This window comes from Xenopus laevis, chromosome 2S (genome assembly GCF_017654675.1).
Source record: "Xenopus laevis strain J_2021 chromosome 2S, Xenopus_laevis_v10.1, whole genome shotgun sequence".
Taxonomy (NCBI): domain Eukaryota; kingdom Metazoa; phylum Chordata; class Amphibia; order Anura; family Pipidae; genus Xenopus; species Xenopus laevis.
The window spans coordinates 56,305,153-56,327,316 of record NC_054374.1 but is presented as its reverse complement, the minus strand read 5'-3'; the positions used below and the strand labels follow the sequence as shown (position 1 = coordinate 56,327,316).

At 39.9% G+C, this 22,164-nt stretch overlaps 1 protein-coding gene across 19 annotated transcripts in view; it reads right to left on the bottom strand.

The window, feature by feature from the left end:
- The window catches only part of nfasc.S (neurofascin S homeolog), a 157,025-nt gene that overhangs the window by 62,384 nt on the left and 72,477 nt on the right, over positions 1-22,164 (bottom strand). For all 19 annotated transcript variants that reach the window (XM_041583803.1, XM_041583811.1, XM_041583800.1 and 16 more), the window contains 6 exons: positions 21,228-21,339; positions 20,611-20,795; positions 19,215-19,346; positions 16,247-16,390; positions 10,147-10,258; positions 6,548-6,714 (listed from right to left, as the gene is read on the bottom strand). In XM_041583803.1, coding sequence (XP_041439737.1) covers positions 6,548-6,714; positions 10,147-10,258; positions 16,247-16,390; positions 19,215-19,346; positions 20,611-20,795; positions 21,228-21,339 — 852 coding nt within the window. The remainder of the gene's footprint in view (positions 1-6,547; positions 6,715-10,146; positions 10,259-16,246; positions 16,391-19,214; positions 19,347-20,610; positions 20,796-21,227; positions 21,340-22,164) is intronic.

Sequence of the window (22,164 nt, the reverse complement as noted above, 5' to 3'; positions counted from 1 at the left end):
AGACCATCACACTACCACCACCATATTTTACTGTTGGTATGATGTTCTTTTTCTGAAATGCTGTGTTACTTTTACGCCAGATGTAACGGGACGCGCACCTTCCAAAAAGTTCAACTTTTGTCTCGTCGGTCCACAAGGTATTTTCCCAAAAGTCTTGGCAATCATTGAGATGTTTTTTAGCAAAATTGAGACGAGCCTTAATGTTCTTTTTGCTTAAAAGTGGTTTGCGCCTTGGAAATCTGCCATGCAGGCCGTTTTTGCCCAGTCTCTTTCTTATGGTGGAGTCGTGAACACTGACCTTAATTGAGGCAAGTGAGGCCTGCAGTTCTTTAGATGTTGTCCTGGGGTCTTTTGTGGCCTCTCGGATGAGTTGTCTCTGCGCTCTTGGGGTAATTTTGGTCGGCCGGCCACTCCTGGGAAGGTTCACCACTGTTCCATGTTTTTGCCATTTGTGGATAATGGCTCTCACTGTGGTTCGCTGGAGTCCCAAAGCTTTAGAAATGGCTTTATAACCTTTGAAATTGAACTCAGGTGTGATAAACCACAGTTAAGTTATTTTTTAACAAGGGGGGCAATCACTTTTTCACACAGGCCCATGTAGATTTGGAGTTTTTCTTCTCCCTTAATAACGTAAACCTTCATTTAAAAACTGCATTTTGTGTTCAATTATGTTATCTTTGACTAATAGTTAACGGTTTTTGATGAGCAGAAACATTTAAGTGTGACAAACATGCAAAAGAATAAGAAATCAGGAAGGGGGCAAATAGTTTTTCACACCACTGTATATATATATATATATATATATATATATAAATGCAAATTAGAGACAGTGCACACGGTCTAACAAACTGCAATGCCTGTGTGCTGGTGTAAAAACTAACAATAAGTATAGTAGAAACATAAAACCGCACCAACAGGACTTAGTACAAAATAAAAAAGGATTTTATTCTTCAACGTTTCAGCTCTACTACTTGAGCCGTCTTCAGGAACTAAAAACTGTGCATATTTACAAACAACATTTAAATACCTACACAATCCACCACACCTGCAATGACGTGTGTAAAAGTGGGAGTGTTTATTAATTAACCCCTCAGTGACATGACATCATTTCGTTAGACACAGATTATCCAAACAGGCAATACACCAAAATTGAGTTCTGTATAGTAAATGTGAATAAACGTGACATTGCGTGTCCCCTGGTAATAGCCAGGTCCACATTAAAAGCAACAAGTTCATTACTATCATGCAACTCCATGTACCTTTGCTACCCCTACACATGGGTATGCGAAGCAGTTACCAGCAACACTGTGCAGACCAGGCATACGGGCTTCCACCTACCCTATTTCTATGTCGCCACGCTTTCAGGTACGATGTGGTGTATAGGAGCAGCAGTACCGTCTGGGAAAGTCACCCTTCAAGGAACGCCTCAACTCTCTTCTGATCCGACACCGCTCTCCTACACAGTATAGCGCTCTCGCTCCATCACAGCACCTATTCCCACTGAGCCGTCAGCAACTTCTGCCGCTCCATTTCAGTGCTTCGCCGTGCACTCACTTGACCCTATCCAGGTTAGCAATTAGGGCTCTCCTGGGGGTACTGCTTCTGCCATCTTCCCATATGTCCTCACGACCAGAGCCACCTTTGCACTACGGTGCTTATCTCCAATGCGATATCCTTATTAGGCCTATCTGGCTTGTGGAACTGGTGCTTCTTAGGATGAGGCTTCTAGAGGCAATCAGGCGCACTCTGAACACGATCACAAGCTGTTTAACCTTTTCATGACACATCCAGATAGTTCCTGCCACACACCACCCGACCCCTGTAGGGGGCCTAAATCCGAAAAGTGGAGGAACTGAGACTGAACTGCTAGCATTTGGTGAGAAATTAAATTCCCTTGATAAACCCATTAAATTGACTATGTCTTAAGATATGCATGAGGTTAATTATTTAGACGTGACCATATTCAAACAAGGATTGGGGTTGGCACTACCCTTTTCAAAAAACCAACAGATAGGAATAGTATCATACATGCCAGTTCACACCATCCCCCCCCACATGTCCCAGGGGGTCCTCTACTCCCAATTTTTACAGGTGATTAGGAATAATTCAATCGGGAGACGGCGGAAACACAGTTGGAAGTTCTGGCCGATCAATTTTATATCCAGAGGCTATTCGACCAAACTTGTGGATGAACAATTATGTAGAGCCAAGCAGACCACACAGAATGAACTATTACAAGAAGAAAGCAAACAGAGACCCTCACCAATTTTAATTTTCACCACTGAATGGAGCACCACCAGCATATTGCTTAAAAAGTCATTAAGCGATAGATGGGAAATTATCAATACAGATTCCCATCTCCCATTTTGGAACAAAAAGAGACCATTGCTTTCATATAGACGGGGACGAAATCTTGCAGATATGCTAGTAGTGAAGGATGTGCTTCCAGAACAAAAGAAGGGACGGATCTGGCTGGACAAGCCACTGAAAAATGGCTGTTACAGGTATGCGGGCTGCCTGACCTGCAGTGGGATGACACAGGGAGCTTCCTTCACTCATCCAAAGATGGGCCACAAATTTACAATGAGACACAGAGTAACGTGTAGATCAGTTTATGTGGTGTATATGGCATGGTGCCCTTGTGGCTTATATTATGTGGGCAAAGCGGCCACGACATACCACGACTATTTTTATACTGATTAATTTCTTTAAGGTGGCGCACAAGGCCAAATTAAGCAATATCCATCTAACCCTGCAATGGAACAATTTGCTAGATATAACTGCACATTAGTAACACACAGGTATGTATTCAGCCAGGCCCGGAATTGTGAAGAGGCCACCAAGGCACAGGCCTAGGGCGGCAGATTTTAGGGGGCGGCATGCTGCCCAACCACACCAACATTGGTTCAGAAAAACTGGCAATTCTCAGGAGATACAATAGTTTTTGTAATTTACTGTGTGCCAATCCCCATTGCTCTGGTCCCGATGATAAAAAATTTGAGTGAATAAAAGAGAGGGGACGGGGCGACAAACAACAGGGGCCTAGGGGTGCTATGTAAATCCAGGCCTTCTGTTCAGCCCTATTCAATTTTACATTCAATGAATAGGGCTCTGTACACACAGTTTGCCAAACATATTAAAATTTGTTGAATGGTTAAGCAAATAGTAATTAGACATTTTAGGTGATGCTGGTATCATAAACCTAGTCTAAAAATTTTCACCTTCAAGCAATGTAAGCAATAAGCAATAAGGGTGGGGAAGAATGGTAGAAGTAAAACAACAAGAGGTAAATAGACAGAGTATGGACTAGTGGGGGTAAAAAGGAAGGAGAGAGCCTATAAAACAGTGAGGCGGTAGAAAGGAGGACAGATTTAAAGAATAGGGGGAAGGAATGAAAAAAAACATGAGATAGGGGAAAGTGCAAAAAGAAGCAAAAAAAATAAAATATAAAAGAGGCGTAAACGTAAGATAAAAAGAAAAAAAAGGATTAAGGGTGCAAAAGTTAAGTTGGAAGTGGAAGGTTGGGAGAGAAAGGCAAACCATAAGAAACATGGAAAAATTAACATGCTTACCAAACCATTATGATATCATAAATACATTTTATCACCACCACTTTCTTAATATAAATTAATTACATTCACATTTGGGGTTTGCTATTATTATAGCCCAAATTCATACTCTATTACTATGATCACAACTGTAAAGAAATACTGAAAACTGGCAATCTTCATTGAGACCATTAGGAACAATAGTATTTAACTCATAAATCCATCTAACCTCTCTTTTGTAAAAGCTTCTATTTAAGATGCCACCTCTCACTCCCTGGATTGCTTTTTCTATCCCAAAAGCCTTTAATCCTTTACTGTCATCGTTATATTTTCCTACAAAATGCCTTGCCACTGAGCTTTTTCCTGATTTTTAACTAATGTCCCCAACATGTTCTAAAATGTGTGTGACTTAAGCACACTTTGTTTTGCCTACATTACTGAGGGGACATTGGCAATGTAATACATAAACCACCTCTAAAGTTTTGCAATTAATGAAGCTCTTTATTTTAAATTGCTTTCCACTTTCCAAATGCTTAAAGGATCTTTGTTTCTCCGTGAATATGCAGCTTTTACACCAACTACATTTACACATCCCTTTAAAGCAGTGATCCCCAACCAGTAGCTCATGAGCAACATGTTGCTCACCAACCCCTTGGATGTTGCTCCCAGTGGCCTCAAAGCAGGTGATTATTTTTGAATTCCTGGCTTGGAGGCAAGTTTTGGTTGTATAAAAACCAGGTGTACTGCCAAACAGAGCCTCACTGTAGATTGACAATCCACATGGGGCTACCAAATGGCCAATCACAGCACTTATTTGGCACCCCAAGAACATTTTTCATGCTAGCGTTGCTCCCCAACTCCCTTTACTTCTGAATGTTGCTCACAGGTTCAAAAGGTTGGGGATCCCTGCTTTAAAGGGTGTGTTTATATAAGGATAGCAAGGTTTAAGTGGAAAAGGTAATTTAATTAAACGCTTACTCGTCCTTTGGTCATTGCTTTGAAGAACAAAGTTTTCAAATAGAAGTACTTTTAACTTCACTGTTTGTACTGTACATGGGTTTAGTATAAAGAAAGTAAATGTAATTCAAAGCAAATTATTACAAAATGAAAACATTTATAAAAAAATACAAAAGTTACTTGTAATTGCTATTGATTGCAGTCTCTGGCCTTTGATTTTCAGCTGTTCTCTAGCTAAGATTCCACAATGTCCTGAACACTTTTGTAATGTTCCCTCCTTGCATTTTAGGGTGTAATAAACCACTTTAATTTATACTAAAGGCAGCACTGCCATCAGTGGGGTATGCAGAAGTCCTACTACTATTGTCTCACAAGTGGGGTCACTTATCATGCCTAGGGCAGAATACAATGTAGAAATATTGCACACGCCAGCATGTTTTTCACATTTTAATGTTCCATTTGCGAACACCCAAAGGCCCAGATTCCTATGGTGATTTGCCCTCCCCCCATAAATACATGCTGCAGGGCAGGCAGAGCCTGCAAAGGAACCTTGTAGCTACCGCATTCCAGGCTGGATTTTTAGCCCCCTGTGCTTCTATCACCCCCCTACAGAACTTGCAACTACACTTAACTTCTGAAAGCACTGGGGACTTGACAGTCAGGAGATTTTGTCAGGTGTTTGAAGCTCCCACCCAATCCCCAGTGCAGGTGCAGCTGGGCAGTATTTGGCTCTTGACACAAGCATTTGTGGCCCTCCCACAAAGATCAGGATGCATTAATTGTTGAATTGCTTTTGCATGCATTTATCTTATTGTACATTTATAAATGAAATCCTTTAAAAAGATACTGACATCAGAAAATAATCTTTTTTTTATATCCATCATAACATTATCTTTGAATTCTATAATTTTGCTAAAAAGTTATTTGCCTGATGCTTTTACATTACCTTTCTTACCCCCATGTTCCTGTATGAGGGGGCTGCCATATTTGTGCAGCAGGAGTCCATTAGCATTAGAATCTCTAACTGACTGGCTGAGATGGGACAGTCAGGTTGGCAAAACAGTCAGGTTTAGAAACTTCAAGTAATAATAACTTACAAAAGCTGAACTATCAGCAAAAAACAATCAATGTGACCTATATGTAACTTTTAATGTAGATTAGTATTTTGAAAAGAAAATTTTTAGTGTCAGTATCACTTTAAGGACGATAAACTCAAACTGAATAGAGGGGTATACTCTCCCTATAAATGGAGGAGCAAATAATCTGCACATAAAACATATTTGTATTGTACCATATTTATCTGAAAAATGCCCATTAATCTACATGTAACTTTAAAGTAAATGCATACTAAGGGGCCCATTTACTAACAATCGAATTGAGATATTTTTTCCATGAATTTCGAAAAAATTTTTGGTTTTCCTATATTTCTAAACAGCTCTAAAAATTTGAGATTTATTAAGTGTAAACACCATGAAAACCTCTAATGCAAATCTTAGCCAAATAAAAGTGTTATAGAAGTCAATGGGAGCTGTGCTGTTTTGATTGGACCTCTTTAAATCAATTCTGACTTTGAGATTTTCAGATCTTTTTTCACTATGAATTATCAGAAAAACTCTAATTTTAGAGGTTGCCGAAGTTTACAGATTTTTTGGAGCATAAAGAAAATATAAACCCATGTCAGATATATTTGGGTTGGAGGAGGTATAAAAATAATTGCAGAATGGAGGTCAGGGTTGATTTTTCGACCAGTGCATCATTATAAGGCAGTGTTTTGGATATAAAATAACATATTTGTATTTTTTTAGAAGTTTTTTAGAAGTTGCTGAAATAACTTGAAGTACATCTTCAAAATGTGCATTGCAAGTATTACTAATACATTACAAAATAGAATATACATATTGAAGTTGAGAAAAAGTGATTGGCTAAACTTCCTCATCATTTCAGCTGACTATAAAATGATAATAAGATGAACTCTCTCTAAGAATCCAGAGGAAACGGAGGAAAGCCATACATACTGTAAATTAGAAATGCAGCACCCTTACCTTTGACCTCCAGCCGCACAGTATTTTCAGCATTGCCCAAAATATTGGTAGCAACGCATGTGTATTTTCCTTGGTCCTCCTTCCTCACAGTGTTAATCTCTAGGGTCCCATTTTCATGCACACGGTAGTTGCCACCATCAAGGTTACTACCCTGTCCATTTTTAAACCTATAAACATACAGTACATTAAGTTAATTTTTGATATTTAGTTTATAGTTTATTACAGGAATGTTAAGAAACAGAAATAACTTATAGAATTAAAGAGCCATTAAGCCTGGGGCACATGTATGTATTACATCTTTATGTATATGGCATTCAGCGTTTTACAGAACAACAATTATTAGAACACAACAGTGGTGAATACAATAATAAATTCGAACAAATAAAAAGCACAGTTAAATGAAAGGTTAAGAACGGAGTGCCAAAAAAAGGAAATCATTCCTCTTGTCTTTTTGACACTCCGTTCTTAATCTTTCATTTATATTGTAAACGCAATGGTGCATTGATATCAATCAATGCACCATGGAGTTTACAATCTAAGTGACTAACTATATACAGTTGTATTCATGTACATATGGGATGTATGTGCCTTCATTCCAGTTGTCCACTCAGTACTGCCTTTATCTCTTGCTTCTTGTAAACTTCAGTTTTTAAACAATTTATTCTCATTTCCTAAGGTTTCTCACTACCTACTACTCTCTTTGTTTTCTCCTCCTTAAAGGAGAAGGAAAGGCTAAAATTAAGTAAGCATTATCAGAAAGGTCTAAATAAATACACCAGTAAACCATCAAAGTAATGCTGCTCTGAGCCCTTTGTCAAAAGAAACACATAATTTCTTTCCTTCTATTGTATACACATGGGCTTCTGTATCGGACTTCCTGTTTTTCAGCATAAACCTCCAGGGCTAGGGCTTGAGCATGCTCAGTTTGCTCCTCTCTCCCTCTTCCCCTCCCTTCTCCCTTCCCTACTGTAATCTAAACCCAGAGCTATGAGTGAGCAGGGAGAGACTCAGGCAAGAAATTATGTCACAGCAAGCTAATATGGCAGCTGCTATAATAAACAAACAGAGACAGTGTCTAGAGCTGTTTACTCAGGTATCGGTAAAGCATTCTACAGAATAAATATAGTGTTATAGCTTGCACTATTGTGGCTAATCTATTGGCAATAATCGGTAGCTTTCCTTTTTTAACACCGGGTTTCTTCTGTTTTCTTGTCATTCCAAATTCTCCTTCCTCTCTCTACTTTACTATCTTTTCCTCATAACATATTTTCCCACCTCCTTCTCACTCTCACTATTGCTCCTCCTTTATTTCCTACCACATCTTCTCACCAGTTGTTATGTTTACTCTTCTCCAGTCAGAATGTCATTTCACTTGTTATACCCCACTCCCAAGTCCAACCCTTCCTCTTTTGTTTACCTTCTTTCCCTAAAGGTGGCAAAAGATGTTTTCTCTCCCTAACGACCAATTTGAGTGCGATCCGTCAAATTATTGTGAGGTTAGTGGGCACCGAACTATCGTACATCTAATGATCTGTCAGAAAATAGATCAGTCCGGATAGAAAATGTTCGCAGTGATATGTATCCATTGTCCAATTGTTTGCAGGGCCAAGCAGGCAGCTACCCACAGTTTTCTACTTTCTACTAGCTTCTACTAGACAATGTCATTTGAAATGGTCTTTTTAGTTGATCGACAAATCGCACATTTAAAGGATTGTTTCAGGATAAGCTTGGTCCTATAGTAACAAAAAGATCTTTTAAAAATCTTAATGTCTATGCCCACCTTAACTCATCTGATACACCAAATCCCTTTCCCCTTCTTTGCCTACCTTCGATCTATACTTGTCTCATCCTCCCTCCTTTCTTTCTCTCCCATCCCTTTTCTTTGTCCTTTCTATATCCACCCTCGTGTGTTTCATCCTTGTGTTCTAACCCATGTGTGCTTTGTTCCAATGTCTGCCTTCCTATGCCACTCCTTTTCCAAGTTGTAATATGCTCTGCCCTCTTTCAATTCACACAATTCCCTTTTCTCTTCTGCACTCTCACCTTTTTGTTATCTTCCTACTTCCCCTAAAGTAATCTCTTTTTAACCCTTGCTCAATTATTCTCCATTCCCATTCTCTACTGCTGTTCCTATTTGTTATTCTACTCCATTTAAATTTATTTTCTACTGCCTTCTTTTCTTTCTCCATCTTTCTGCTATTATTAACCTTGTCTCTCCATTTCCACAGTTTTCTCTACAATCCCAGCCATTCTTTGTCCCAACTCAGAATTCTAGCCTTCTGGACTAGGGGTAGGTATATTGTTTGCGTGCAGCGGTAGGAGGTTGAGATGTCCGACTGGGTCACCTAGGATGTCCAGCTAGGCCTAGCTCTTATTGTAGCATTGTAAGGGAATCTTACCCTGGTGGTCTAGTGGGCAGCGGAGTCCAACGCCGCGTGGACGCTGGCTGCTTTGCTCCTTTCCCTTGCTCTGCTGGTCCCTCTATGGCACACGCTCCGGGGCGCTTCCTGGTTTATGCGCCGGCCTTGTTCCTGGGTGCTTTATTACGTGTATTCTGATTGATCTACTTTGTTTTGACCCTTGCCTGCCTGTTTGACTCTTCTGACCTCTCCAATCCTGACCTTGCCTGTTTGTGACTTTGTTGATCTCTCAAATCCTGAACCTTTAGCCTGTCCTCTGACTATTTTACGATATCTAATCCTAATTCTGGCCTGTCTGACTATTCTAACTGTTTGTGCTGGCCCATCCTGCTTGTTTCTGGTGGTGTTCTTCCTTCCAGTATCCTGGTGAGACAATTGTGCCCCTTTGCTCGTCCAGAACCATTAGCTTTGCTCCTCTCTCTGTTAAGACCTGGCGGTATCCAATTAGCCAAGGGCTCCTCCCGAGGTGAAAGGCGGCGGTTAAAGGCAGAAGTGAGAGCCGAGACAAGGGAGCTTAGCTTGGGTTCTGGATATAGGGTGCCGAACGTGACAAGCATGTTTTTAAAAGGTAATATACAACCTTCTCCCAACATGTTCATACGTTTTGCATATACTTTTAATTAAAGAACAGTGTTTGTTATTTTTAAACAAGAAGATGAAACCACTTTCCAACTTCCTGTTCTGCTGGGTCAGTGTTTGCAAAGAGAAGGCAATAAAACAAAATTACCAACTAACACAAAAGCCTCTGTTTAAACAATAATTTATTGTGCTGATTTTTAGCAAAGTTGTGCCTTTTGTTTTCCCTTCTTCTCAATATGTCCTGAAACACTGAAAGAACAGACTTAAAAATCCTGTACAGTGGCAGCCAGTGTTGTCTGTTTTATTAATTATGCTATAGAAGATTGGAACTCTGTCCTTCAGGTATTTTAGTGATACAATACAATAATGGTCCTGTCATGTGTGCTTTTTTTTTTCTTTTTACTAGATCCAGTGCCAGTTTTAGCAGTATTTCTAGTACAGAAATCTTGATCTTCTATTAATACTGTACATTTACCCAATCTTCGTATTCTCCATACATTGCAGTAATATCGTAATGTATGTTAAAATAAGAACCAGAGTTTGAGGAAATTACAAAAAAGAACATGATATTTATGCGCTTCTAACATGGTTAGAGCTTACCAGCGGAGAGTAGGTATAGGAGAGCCAAAAAAAGGGCAGTCTAGCTGGGTCCTGTTGTATTCTATCACTCGAATCACCTGATAACGAGGGCCCAGCATCCGAGATGGGACATCTATGGCAGTGAATGGTGCAGAGTGGAATACAGAAAAAAGAAAATAAATCACCAAAAGAGAACAGAAACAAGTTAAAGACTAAGTAAATGTTAAAGAGTAAGGAAATATGTAAATGCAATACATACATATTTTTAAAATACACAGCAAGCTGAGGAAGCACAACTTTTGTATGCAGAGAATAATACATGAAATACTTTTTTTTAAAAAAAAAAGATTTTCTATATTAACTTTTCCGATGATTTTAAATTAGAGTTGAAAGATAGAGAAAAAGAGGAGAGAGGTTCATCCGTTCCATAATCACATTTAATACCTGACTTAGCAATACAACAGTGATTCTTAGTTGACCATATCAGTTACTGCCTCGTCCATCCATTGGCCCCAGGCACGTTTCAGGGGCAGCTGCCGCCTGAGGCAGCAGCCCCAATGCCGCCCCTCCTCCTGCTCCGCTCTTCAAACTACCAGCGTCGGAGCGGGGCCACATCGCTAGTGCAGTGAGCGCTATTGCGCTCGCTGCGCTAGAAGAGCCGAATTTCCGTTTTAAAAAACGGAAATTCGGCTCAAAGTTACCAGAGGCGGCTTTTTGCCGCCCCTGGTAACTGGCCGCTCCGTGCCGCCTGAGGCAAGATTCTCACCTTGCCTCATGGCCGGAGCGGCCCTGATTGGCCCCATACTTTACCCGGGCTAAATATACCAGTTTCATCAACCAGCTTTATCCAGTATCTCATAGTAGGCAGTTCCATGGCTTTCCAGGTCAAAAGTCTTAAGTCACCAATTTGTCCGAATAAACAAAGTTCAGGGTCCGGATGTTGGGTAAACGCAAAGAGGTATTCATAAAGGTAAGCACTGATGTCCAGAAGCGTTGTGTCTTTGGGCATTCCCAAAACACATGTAAGTAGTTGCCTTGTTCTACCCCACATTTAACACATACATCTGGATAACATGGATATATTCGAGACAGCCTGTGCGGTGTGTAATAAACCCTATTCAAAAACTTTGTGTGGATATACCTGTCTTTTATTGAAATGTTAATTTCGGGTATCTGCTCGAGTATTTCTTTCCAGGAGCCCTCATCCAACTCGGGTACATCCTGGGCCCATTTACCTCTGATATGCCCTATCGGATCAAAGTCCCCCTGCAGGAGAATGGTATAGAGACCTGCATAAGGCCTGCATAAATAACGTTCCAAAGTGGTTTCCGTTGTGCTTAGAGGTTCTGTGGCAAACTGGGGCACAAACGCATGTCTGAGCTGCAAATATCTGAATAACATACAATTCTGTAACTCAAATTCCTGTTTTAGTTGGGCAAATTGCTTGAGATTCTCTGAGGACACTATATCATTAAGACATTTCACCCCTGCGTTAGCCCACATACTAACATCTGGTATATCTCTAAAATGGGTGAGGTTTCTGTTGCCCCAAAGTGGGGTCCATTTTGACCATTTACCTCCTTTCCGATACTCCGCAGACACTGTTCTGAAAAATACTTGGATCACAGATTTCATATTAGGAGTTAAGGGATATATAGAGGGGGAGCCCTCTATGGAGCTGATTTGCCACAGCTTCAAAAGAGGTGATCACTGCTACATTCAGTACAGTCACCTGATTATTAGGATCGGGATTCAGCCACCACCAGGCATAGGCCAGCTGACTAGCATAAAAGTACAGTTGAAAGTTGGGTAGAGCTAGGCCTCCCCTATTCACTGTGGCTTGCAGCATCTGCAAGGAGATGTGAGGTCAGTCCCCCGCCCAAACTGCAGTTATGACACATGCGTCCAGCTCTTTGAACCACCTTCTACTGGGTATAACTGGCGCATTGTGGTAAAAAAATAATTGTTATTAAATTTACTCAGCCTGGTAGGGATATCGGAAAGGTTAGTCCAATTTGTGTTTTCTACTTTAGAGCACCAACCACAGGGGAGAGGTTCAATTCTATGTACTTCTGCAGGTCTCTATGAATAACTATGCCCAAATATGTAAAGGAGAATACCCACTGTAATTGCACTCCCTGGTGCAAGTCTCTGCCACCTTCACCATCAATTGGAAAGAGCACCGACTTTGCCCAGTTGATCCAAAGGCCAGAACGATTGCCAAACCTCTTTACTTCCCTTAAAAGCTCTGCAAGGGAGTCCCTGGGGTTGGCCAAATATACTAGCATGTCATCCGCATATAATGAAATTTTCTCCTCTAGCCTCTGTAGCTTAAGCCCCTCAATATCATTATTACGGATTAATATGGCAAGAGGTTCTATGGCCAGGGCAAATAATAGGGGGGACAATGGACAGCCTTGCCTGGTCCCTCTAGCTAGTTGAAACTCTTGGGACAGAGATATGGCCACTCGACCGTATCAAAAGCTTTTTCCGTGTCCGAGGACACTACCACTCTTTCCCAAACGATCTCGTGGGTGGCCCATATGTTAATGAAAAGCCGTCTAATATTGATATCCGTAGCCCTAGTGGGCATAAAGCCTGTCTGATCTGGGTGAATTAATTGGTCCACTACCCGCTTTAGCCTAGTGGCCATAACCTTTGCCAGTATCTTAATATCTATGTTTAAAATGGAAATGGGTCTATACGATTCACATCTGTCAGCTGGCTTTCCTGCTTTTGGGATCAGGGTAATTGTAGCTAGTTTAGAACTTCCAGGTAGGGAGGCCCCTTGCTGTATGGAATTGAATAAAGAGCACAATCTGGGTACTACCAGGGCTTTTTGAGCTTTGTACCATTCAATGGGTAACCCATCTGGACTGGGGGATTTCCCGTTAGGAGATGCGTCTATCGCCTCTGTAATTTCATCCATAGTAATTTTTTGGATTGATCCCCCTGGACCAAGCCTTGGAATCTGAACCCCGTCCAAGTATTGACTAAGCGTTGTCAGAGAATTTTGTGTTTTGGGGCTGTATAAATTGGAATTAAATTTTAACAAACTGATCAAGAATCAGCTCTTGCTCTTGAATTTCTACTCCTTTGGCTGTGGACAGCCTTGGAATGGATGTTAGTTTCTGCGGTTTCCTGGAGAGTATGGCCAGGAGCCTTCCACACTTGTCCCCTTTATCACACCACGAGGCTGCCCTCCGAAGTTCCCATTGGGATTATTTGTTTTCATAGGCTAAGTTAACATTTCTCTGTGCAAGATCAAGGGCCACTCCCTGCTGTTCAGTGAGACTATTGGCATATTCATGCTCAGTTTCTGCCAGTTTTTCCCTCAGCACTTGCAGCTCTGCATCTCAGCTGCGCCTGGCTTCCTTTATTAATGAGATATAAGCTCCTCGAGCAAAGGCCTTACTGGCGTCCCATACTACCTGCTCCTGTGCCGACCCATCATTAAGTCCCCAGAATTCCCCATATTTCTTAGTAAATGTCTCATTGATAAATTCCTCCTTTATCCATCATGGGGGCAGTTTCCATTGCAGTATCCCTCTCCCATTGCCCATTCTAAGAACTAATTGTAGTGGGGCATGATCAGAGCACACTCTTGGAATAAAATTTACTGAATCTACCCTTTGTAACACCAGGGGGGAGGCCAAAGCCAGATCTATGCGGGAGAGGGCTGATGTGGTCACCGTATAACACGAGTATTGCCGTACAGCAGGATTAGACCCCCCAACCACTCCCCCAGCGCCCTAGAGTCCCCTTTAGATGGTTGGAGTCTATCCATTTTGGGGACCGCATTAAAATCCCCAAACCATAGGGTGGGGAGATCACCTATCTCAGCCACTTTCCCAAGAATCTCCTGAGCTCGCCCGGGGGAGGGGAATAGACATTAACCAAAATCATAGTGTATGCATCAATTGTTACCTTCAATAATATAAACCTGCCCAGCCGGTCTGTTCTGACGGTTTCCACTATTGGGTTGACTGATTTTCTGAACAAGATTGCTACCCCTATGATGAGTACTCTGCATGGTAAATTGGACCCAACCAATGCCTCTTCAGGGCACAGACCCTTTGCCCAATTAAGTGGGTTTCCTGGAGTAGCAATACATCTGCCCCTTGTTTCTTGAGGTGGTCTAGTACCAGGGAACATTTTTTTGTCATTTAACCCCATGACATTCCAGGAGATTTGTTTAAGTTTTGTCCCTGCCATAATATATAGAGGAGTTTAATTGAAGAACCGCACAGGCTGGTGCATACTGTTGAAACAACGAAACATGGGAACCCATCACAGAGAAGAGAGAAAGAAAAGGTCAGAAAGTGAGGACACAACACATTTACAATGTTCCCAACAATTTCCCCCCCACCCAGAATCTTCCACAGGCAATGCAGGAGATACATCGTTCCCTAAACATTCCCTAAACACTTTTTTAAAGTAAGAGCTCACCACTGTATCCAATAACTAGTCCATCGGCAAGTACCGAGTTTCAACTGTACTTTTAATTTCCCTTTTGTGTCTTAAGGGACTATTAAGTGTCACACTGCTGTTAGCTTGCCAGCAAAGAGGGTCTGTTCCGTCAATCAAAATATGCTAACCCCAGGTGTGAAGGTATATACAGTATATAGGTATGTAGACCGTGTACCGCCTGATTCCTTATTGTAAAACGCCCATATTGTGTCCAATAGCGTTCCAAGTGACCCTGGAATCTAAAAATGTATCTGTAGGGCTGTTTCAACACTATATGAGTCTATGTGGCTTGAATCATAACTTTATAGAGCGGGATCCCCAGAGCGTGTTACTTACGGAACCCTGCGGCCTGAGCTGGATTACCTCCTCGTCAGGATGTCGCGGCGGACTGTGCTGCAGTTGGGATGGACTACCTCGTTGAGGCCTTGGACGGGTATCCAGCCAATGCTGAACGTTGTCTGGTTGGTCAAAAAGCTGTACTTTGCCGCCATCCATGATTCGCAACCCATGTCTCGTCATTTGACTCCATAGAACGTGTTGCGCTGGCGTTGCAGGGCCGCAGAGTAGTCAGGGTAAAGTGAGACTCTGGCTCCTTGGTAGTAAATGCCGCCCTTGCTCCTTGCAGCTTTCAGTGCCACATCCCTGTCCCGATAATTTAGCAGCTTGATGAGGAAGGTCCTCGGAGGGGCACCAGGAGGGATGGCACATGTGGGTACCTTATGGGTTCTCTCTGCTACAAATTGCTGTGAAAAGATCTCAGCTCTGAGCATGACTTCCAGCCACTGCTCTGCAAACAATTCTGAATGTTGCCCTTCACTTTTGTCTGGGAGGCCTACCACTCTGATATTTGAGTGCCTCTGGCGATTTTCCATGTCTTCCATGCGGTCTGGGTGATCTCGTTAGGTAGGGGAGCAGTACGGTCCTCTAGGGCTCCCACCCTTTCCTCCACAGCTCCTGTCCGTCCCTGATAGCCTGTGCATCCTGCTCCAGAAATGATAATTCTACCTTCACTTCTTCAATCTTTGTAGTAAGGGTTTCAGTCAGGGAAGCTTGGCAGGAGGCTATTGCTGTGATGATATCCTGCATAGTCGGTGCAGCGTTACCCAGTGCATCCTCCTCCATCTGATGGTGCTGCACTTGGGAAGAGGGGGAGGTGTGGGTGCCATTGTGGCTTGCGCCATTAACCTGAAATTCAGGCTCTGAAGGGGCCTCTGTGCACACACGCTTCACATTCCTTCCCCCCCCCCGCGGTTCTTTGAGCTGCTGGGGTACATTTACTGCCCACACTCTCACCCTCCGATTCAGCCTGCTGTTCTGGAGGAGCGGAAGAGGTGCGGGCGCCATCTTGTCTTGGGCCCCGTGCATACTGCTCCTATTTAGCGGCAGTTTCAGAGCACACACGCTAGGTGCCTGAGTTGGTTCTTCTCATTGCTGGTAACTGCGGAGTTCAGGATTGCCACTCAGACCGGAATTCAGCGTAAGGTAGGGTTAGCTTATGGGCTGTGCAGGATACTTGTGACGGAGCTCCTCTTACATGCGACTCAACTGCTAGGCATGCGGCTCCGCGCCCATACATGAGATACTTTAAGAATGGTTAGATATACTTAAAGATATTTAAAAGAAATTTGGTGTTACTCTTATTTCTGCTTACCTAGAATGCTGACGAAGGCATTAGCTAACAGATAACCATGTTCATTAGAAGCATTGCATTGGTATACAGCACTGTTGCCACTCTGTACTTCTCGGAAAATGATGGTGTCACCCGCAATTTCAAAGTTGGGATTTGTGGCACCCACTAAATTTAAGACAAGAATTAAACTTAATTAGTGGAACATCACATGAAAGACAGCTACTGTAAGTAACATTTCAACATATTTTGAGACTATAAAGGGATGGTTCGCCTTTTATAATGGCTTACTCTAAGCAAATTTTAAATTGGCCTTCAAAAGTTTTTGAACTATTTGTCTTCTTCTTTTGACTCTTACCCGTTTTAAAATGGGGGTCACTGACCCCAACTAAAACAAATCAATTGTTATTGCTACTTCTTATCAGGCCATCTCCTATTCATATTCCAATCTCTTATTCAAATCACTGCATGGTTGCTATGGTAATCTAGACTATAGAAACAAGTTTGCTGAAAATTCATCCTATAAACAGCCTGAATAAATAACTTAAAACCACAAATATTAAAAAATGAAAAAAAATAAATGGAAAATTGTGTCAGAATATCACTCTACATCACATTAAAACATAATTTAAAGATGAACAACCACTTTAGTTTCTTTCTCCTGTTTTTTTCAGTTACTTCTTTACTCTTATTCCTCCTTTGAGTAACATGAAGCAGTTTTAGTTTTAATCATCACAAGAAGTCACTAGATCATGCATTAACTTGCTTATAGCCTGTATTAAATACAGCTGTGGTGTTGCAGTTGCCTCTAAGCTTAAATGTATTCTTTAACATAAAAAAACATACACAGAAATTACTACTTATACCATCAGAAGTAGGGGAAAATGTATGGTTGTAATATAATAATCATCTTCCAGTGTCCTGCCTACAGGGCAAGTTTAAAACCATACGTACATCCTAATAAAAACAATTGCACAATATATTTGGGACAATTCAGGGCAAATCCTATTGAAATGGGGGTTGTATGTCTACATTTTCGCATCACTGTGAGCAGTAGACATAGAGTTGCTTTCACCTCATTTAAAATGTGTATATTTTAGAAAGTAAACTTTAAAGGGACACTAATTGTTTACACTGCAACTAATTCACTCTACCATATAAATTTGGTTTTTTTAATTTAATTTTTAATTTTATTCCTGAACCAAGAAGTATATATTTTTTTACTTGTGACATTGGTGTGTATGCAGCCATCTCAGGTCATTTTGCCTGGTCATGTACTTTCAGAAAAAGCATGCGCTTCACTATGGAACTGCTTTCAGGCAGGCTATTGTTTCTCCTACTCAATGTGAATGGGGGAGTTGCAGTGGGACATGGATTTTTACTATTGAGTGCTGATCTTTCCAGGGAGCTGTTATCTTGTGTTAGGAAGCTGTTATCTCTTTACCTTCCCATTGTTCTGCTGATTTGCTGCAGTGCAGCAGTAAAAAGTGACTGAAGTTTATTAGAGCACAAGTCACATGACTAGGGCCCCTGGGAAATGCTAGCCACATGTCCAATTTCAAAATATAAATATAAAAAAATCTGTATGCTCTTTCGAAAAATGGATTTCAGTGCAGAGCATTCAACTGGAGCAGAACTACTCACTATTTTTTTTAAAAAACATGTTTTCCCATATCAGTATCTCTTTAAAGACTAACAGTTGCACTGTGAGCTTGTCATTCCCATTTGGCATGAGATTTCATACACTTTGTTGTTGCTGGAGTTGTTTTCAGAGAAAAGTAGCAGCAACCCAATTTTACTGAGTGTCTATTTTATTGTGTGTCATTAGCCTGAAAATCAAGTTAGGAAAATCCTTGATGTAAAATAACCAGAGGGTACTTATGGATAACAAACTTTACCCTTTACAAACACTGTTCCAATGCCTAAAAAGGAACATAAAGTGGTGTTCACCTTTTTGGATCACTGCCCATAACTCAGCTAATAAAATTCACCCCAGAGTAACAAACCAAGCTTGAGAACAAATATGTATCTAAAAAAGCTAAGCACATAGTTTTATATTTGCATATACAATCACGTCTGGTGCACATGAAGAAAAACCCTGGCACATGCCTGGGTGCTGGTTCAAAAACATTTCATATTACTTCCAGAAAATAAACCTCAGGTTTTTTTCACTGTTCCTAAAGATGACACGAGTTTAAAGGAACAGTTCAGTGTGAAAATAAAAATTGTGTAAATAGATAGGCTGTGCAAAATAAAAAATGTTTCTAATATAGTTAGTTAGGCAAAAATGTCATGTATAAAGGCTGGAGTGACTGGATGTCTAACATAATAGCCAGAATACTTCCTGCTTTTCAGCTCTATAACTCTGAGCTAGTCAGCGACTTGAAGAGGGGCCACATGGGACATATCTGTTTGTCAATTGATCCTCAGCATGCAGCTCAGATTCAAAAGCAACAGAAATGACTCATGTGCCCCCCCCTCAAGTCTCTGATTGGTTACTGCTTGGTAACCAGGTTAACCAGTCAGTGTAAACCTAGAGAGCTGAAAAGCAGGAAGTAATGTTCTGGCTATTATGTTAGACATCCAGTCACTCCAGCCTTTATACATTACATTTTTGCCTTACTAACTATATGAGAAACATTTTTTATTTTGCACAGCCTATTAGAATATATAAAATATAAATATATATTTTTTATTTTGCACAGCCTATCAGAATACATAAAATATAAATATATATATATATATATATATATATATATATATATATATATATATATATATATATATATATATATATATATATATATATATCCATGTTTAATGGTTTCACTATAGCTTTAGGTAGTCCACTGTTTTGGATTTTGTATGACTTTTTCTTACAATATTTGAGTTATTTAAGTCCATAATTACCTTTACGAAAAACAATGTTGAATGTGTATATAATATTTAACTTCTTCAGTTCTCATCTGAAAACTCTGTCATAAATAATTACCTTCAATAGCATCTCCATTCATAAACCACTGGATTGTAGGTTTGGGGCTGCCACTGGCACGACATACCAAACGTCCATTCTCACCGGGTGCAAGAATTAAGTTCTTTGGCTCATCAAGCCAATATGGAGCAGCTGAGGGTAAAAGAAAGAAGGTATATAATTGAACTGATGTCAACACTTTCACAAGCTTAAATTGTTATTCCATGCTATGCTATGCATGTTATAGAGTGTATTATTTTTAGCAACTGTTTTGGCAACTTTTTAGTTGATCTCAATTTTTCAATAGAAATTGTATTGTTATTTACTTTTCTTTCTATTCAGGCCCTCTCCTATTGATCTTCTAGACCTTTCTTCAAACCACTGCCGGGTTGTGCAGATAAACTAAAGTAAAATAAAGGTCTGATTTAGGAATTTTTTTTGCTACTGAAAAGCTACAACAAAGTTTTGTGTGATTTATTTGTAGATCAGTAACAGCAGATTTTATTGTGGGTAAAAAAAAATAAAGTATTAATATATACAGTACTATAAAAATTTAAAATTTAGTCATAATCATTGTGGCAGAAAAGCTGCTGTACATGTGTCATTGTTTACATCGTGTAGAGCAGTATAGGAGACTGATGAAGGGGCCATGCAAAAAGTTGATGTGACAAAGATACTTTTAAAATGGCGACCGCATTCATCAGACAAGCTCCGCACTTTAACACTGATAAAACTATAGGTTATAAGTTAGTTACAAATTTCCTTCTTTAAAGTTTGACTAAAAACCCTTGTTTATGAAAATATATCCGCTTTCAAAAGAACAATTTTCTATCAAAACATGGACATGGGTATGTGCATTAATGTATCCCTTTTTGTAGTCATTTCAACCAGATTAGTAGCACTAGTAGTAAATAATATATTTATATCACTCTGAGTATACAGTATATAACTCCAGCACCAATACTATATATATCTGCTCACATTACAGTCTTCTTCACTGTATTTACAGTGTGAATTATCTAACTAGGTTTAGGAAGAATATGCTAATACAGCAAATTTACCCTTGTATATCCAAAATGAGCTGTTGGAATGCTGCAGTGATTGTTCCAAAATGAACTAAATAACTTAAAGCTATACAAAATAAAATGGTAATTTCTCTTACACTAGCCTCTTCATAAGGCCTGCCCAACTAATATTTGGTCTAAAAATTTACCAGAAATCTATCGGTAGGTTTGTGGTGCTCTGTGGAAGCCTGCTTATGGCCAGCTATAAGTATGATGCCTTAATCAAGAACTATGAATAATAAAAAATAAAGACCAACCATAAAGTGGCAGAATATGGACATTTTCTAACATACAAAAAGATTAACTAAAAAATATGAACTAGCACTAATGATATGCAAAACAAGGCTTCCTACCCTTCACCCGGACAGAAATCGTGTGTCTAATGCTGCCCATCTTGTTCGAAGCTTGGCAAAAATACTCCCCCGAGTCCTCTTCAGACACTCCAATGATGCGTAGAGTCTTGTTGAAGTTTTCAAATTTCAGTTTCTTGCTGGGTAGCTCTCCTCCTTTCTTATACCACATGATGTCTGGCGTTGGTCTACAGAGATTTTAATAGTGGCACTGATATAACGTCTTTGAACTGCAGTGTAAAACAGTAAATAGCTCCATAGCCTTTACCTCTAAATATATAATCATAGGACAAGCTAAGCTTGTGTTTTGTTCACTGGAAATGACTGAATTGCATAATCATGTGAAAATGTAGAAGAATGTCTGACATTGCCCTAAGAGGTAAGGCAAGATATTTAACCCTTTCAAATTCACACTTTCAATTTTGTACACACACACTTGTGGGTGCCCATTATTAAAGACATTATTACACTTTTATCATTTCCCTTTTTTTGTTGTTTTATTCCTTTTTAGTCTATGGTGCTACCAAATGATGATAAAATAAAAATTAGTTTACTTTATTTTTTAAATATTAAACATTATCTTCTGCATCTGAGATTTTGCTAATTATTGCTACACTTACACTCCAGAAGCAATACACTCCAGTAGCAAGTCCTCATCACGTAGCACTAGTTTACTGCTAGAAGTACCCGTAGGCAGCAAGAAAGTTGGGGTTCTCTCAGGCATCCCTCTGGCTGGTAAAAAAATAAGCCAAGTTAGAAAAGTATTGTCAAAGACATATTTGGCACACGTCCTTACTAGAATAAAATACCAATGATAAGAAAAGTAAAACAAAAGTTGCAAATATATTTTGCCTATCATATTTGCTATACATAGAAACGGAAAAGAGATGCAAAATAAACTCCATTTTTTGTTCACATTGTCCCAGTTTTTGACATCTCCCTATATTCTTTTAGACTTTTACATGAGATTTTATATAGGCATGTGAGGTGATATGTTATTATTTGCTTCTGTTTAGTTAAACTATCATTCTTGTAAAGGTTATTATATAGAAATATTTGAATCCATTTTCAATGTGTAGTGTGTTATTAGTGCACATGCAGAAATGAAGGGAACATGTACATTTGAGATACTGTATTGATGATATATCTCTGAGCCAGCCGATCAGGAAAGGGCTGAGCCATTTTATGCTTTCAAGGGATACTCTTTAATATTTACACTGGAGATTTATACCACTCCTTACCATGTGATTGGGGAGGCCAGTTTAACTTAGCAGAGGGTCTTGCGTTGCCCTCCATTTATTTTTCACACAGCTGCGGTTTAAGAGGGCTTCTGCCTGATTTTTAAACTTCTATTATACTATTTGAATTTTTTATCATTACTATTAGATTTATTAGACAACAATTTTTGTCCGGTATATAGTTTTGAATTGGGAGGTTCCTTTATTATTGATTTTTTTTAATTCTTTATTCGTGATTGTTCAAAATTTTTCATCCCGCACACTACTCCCTTGTCCTTGCGGATGGTGTCTGCTAACTAAAATTTTGAATTCCACATTA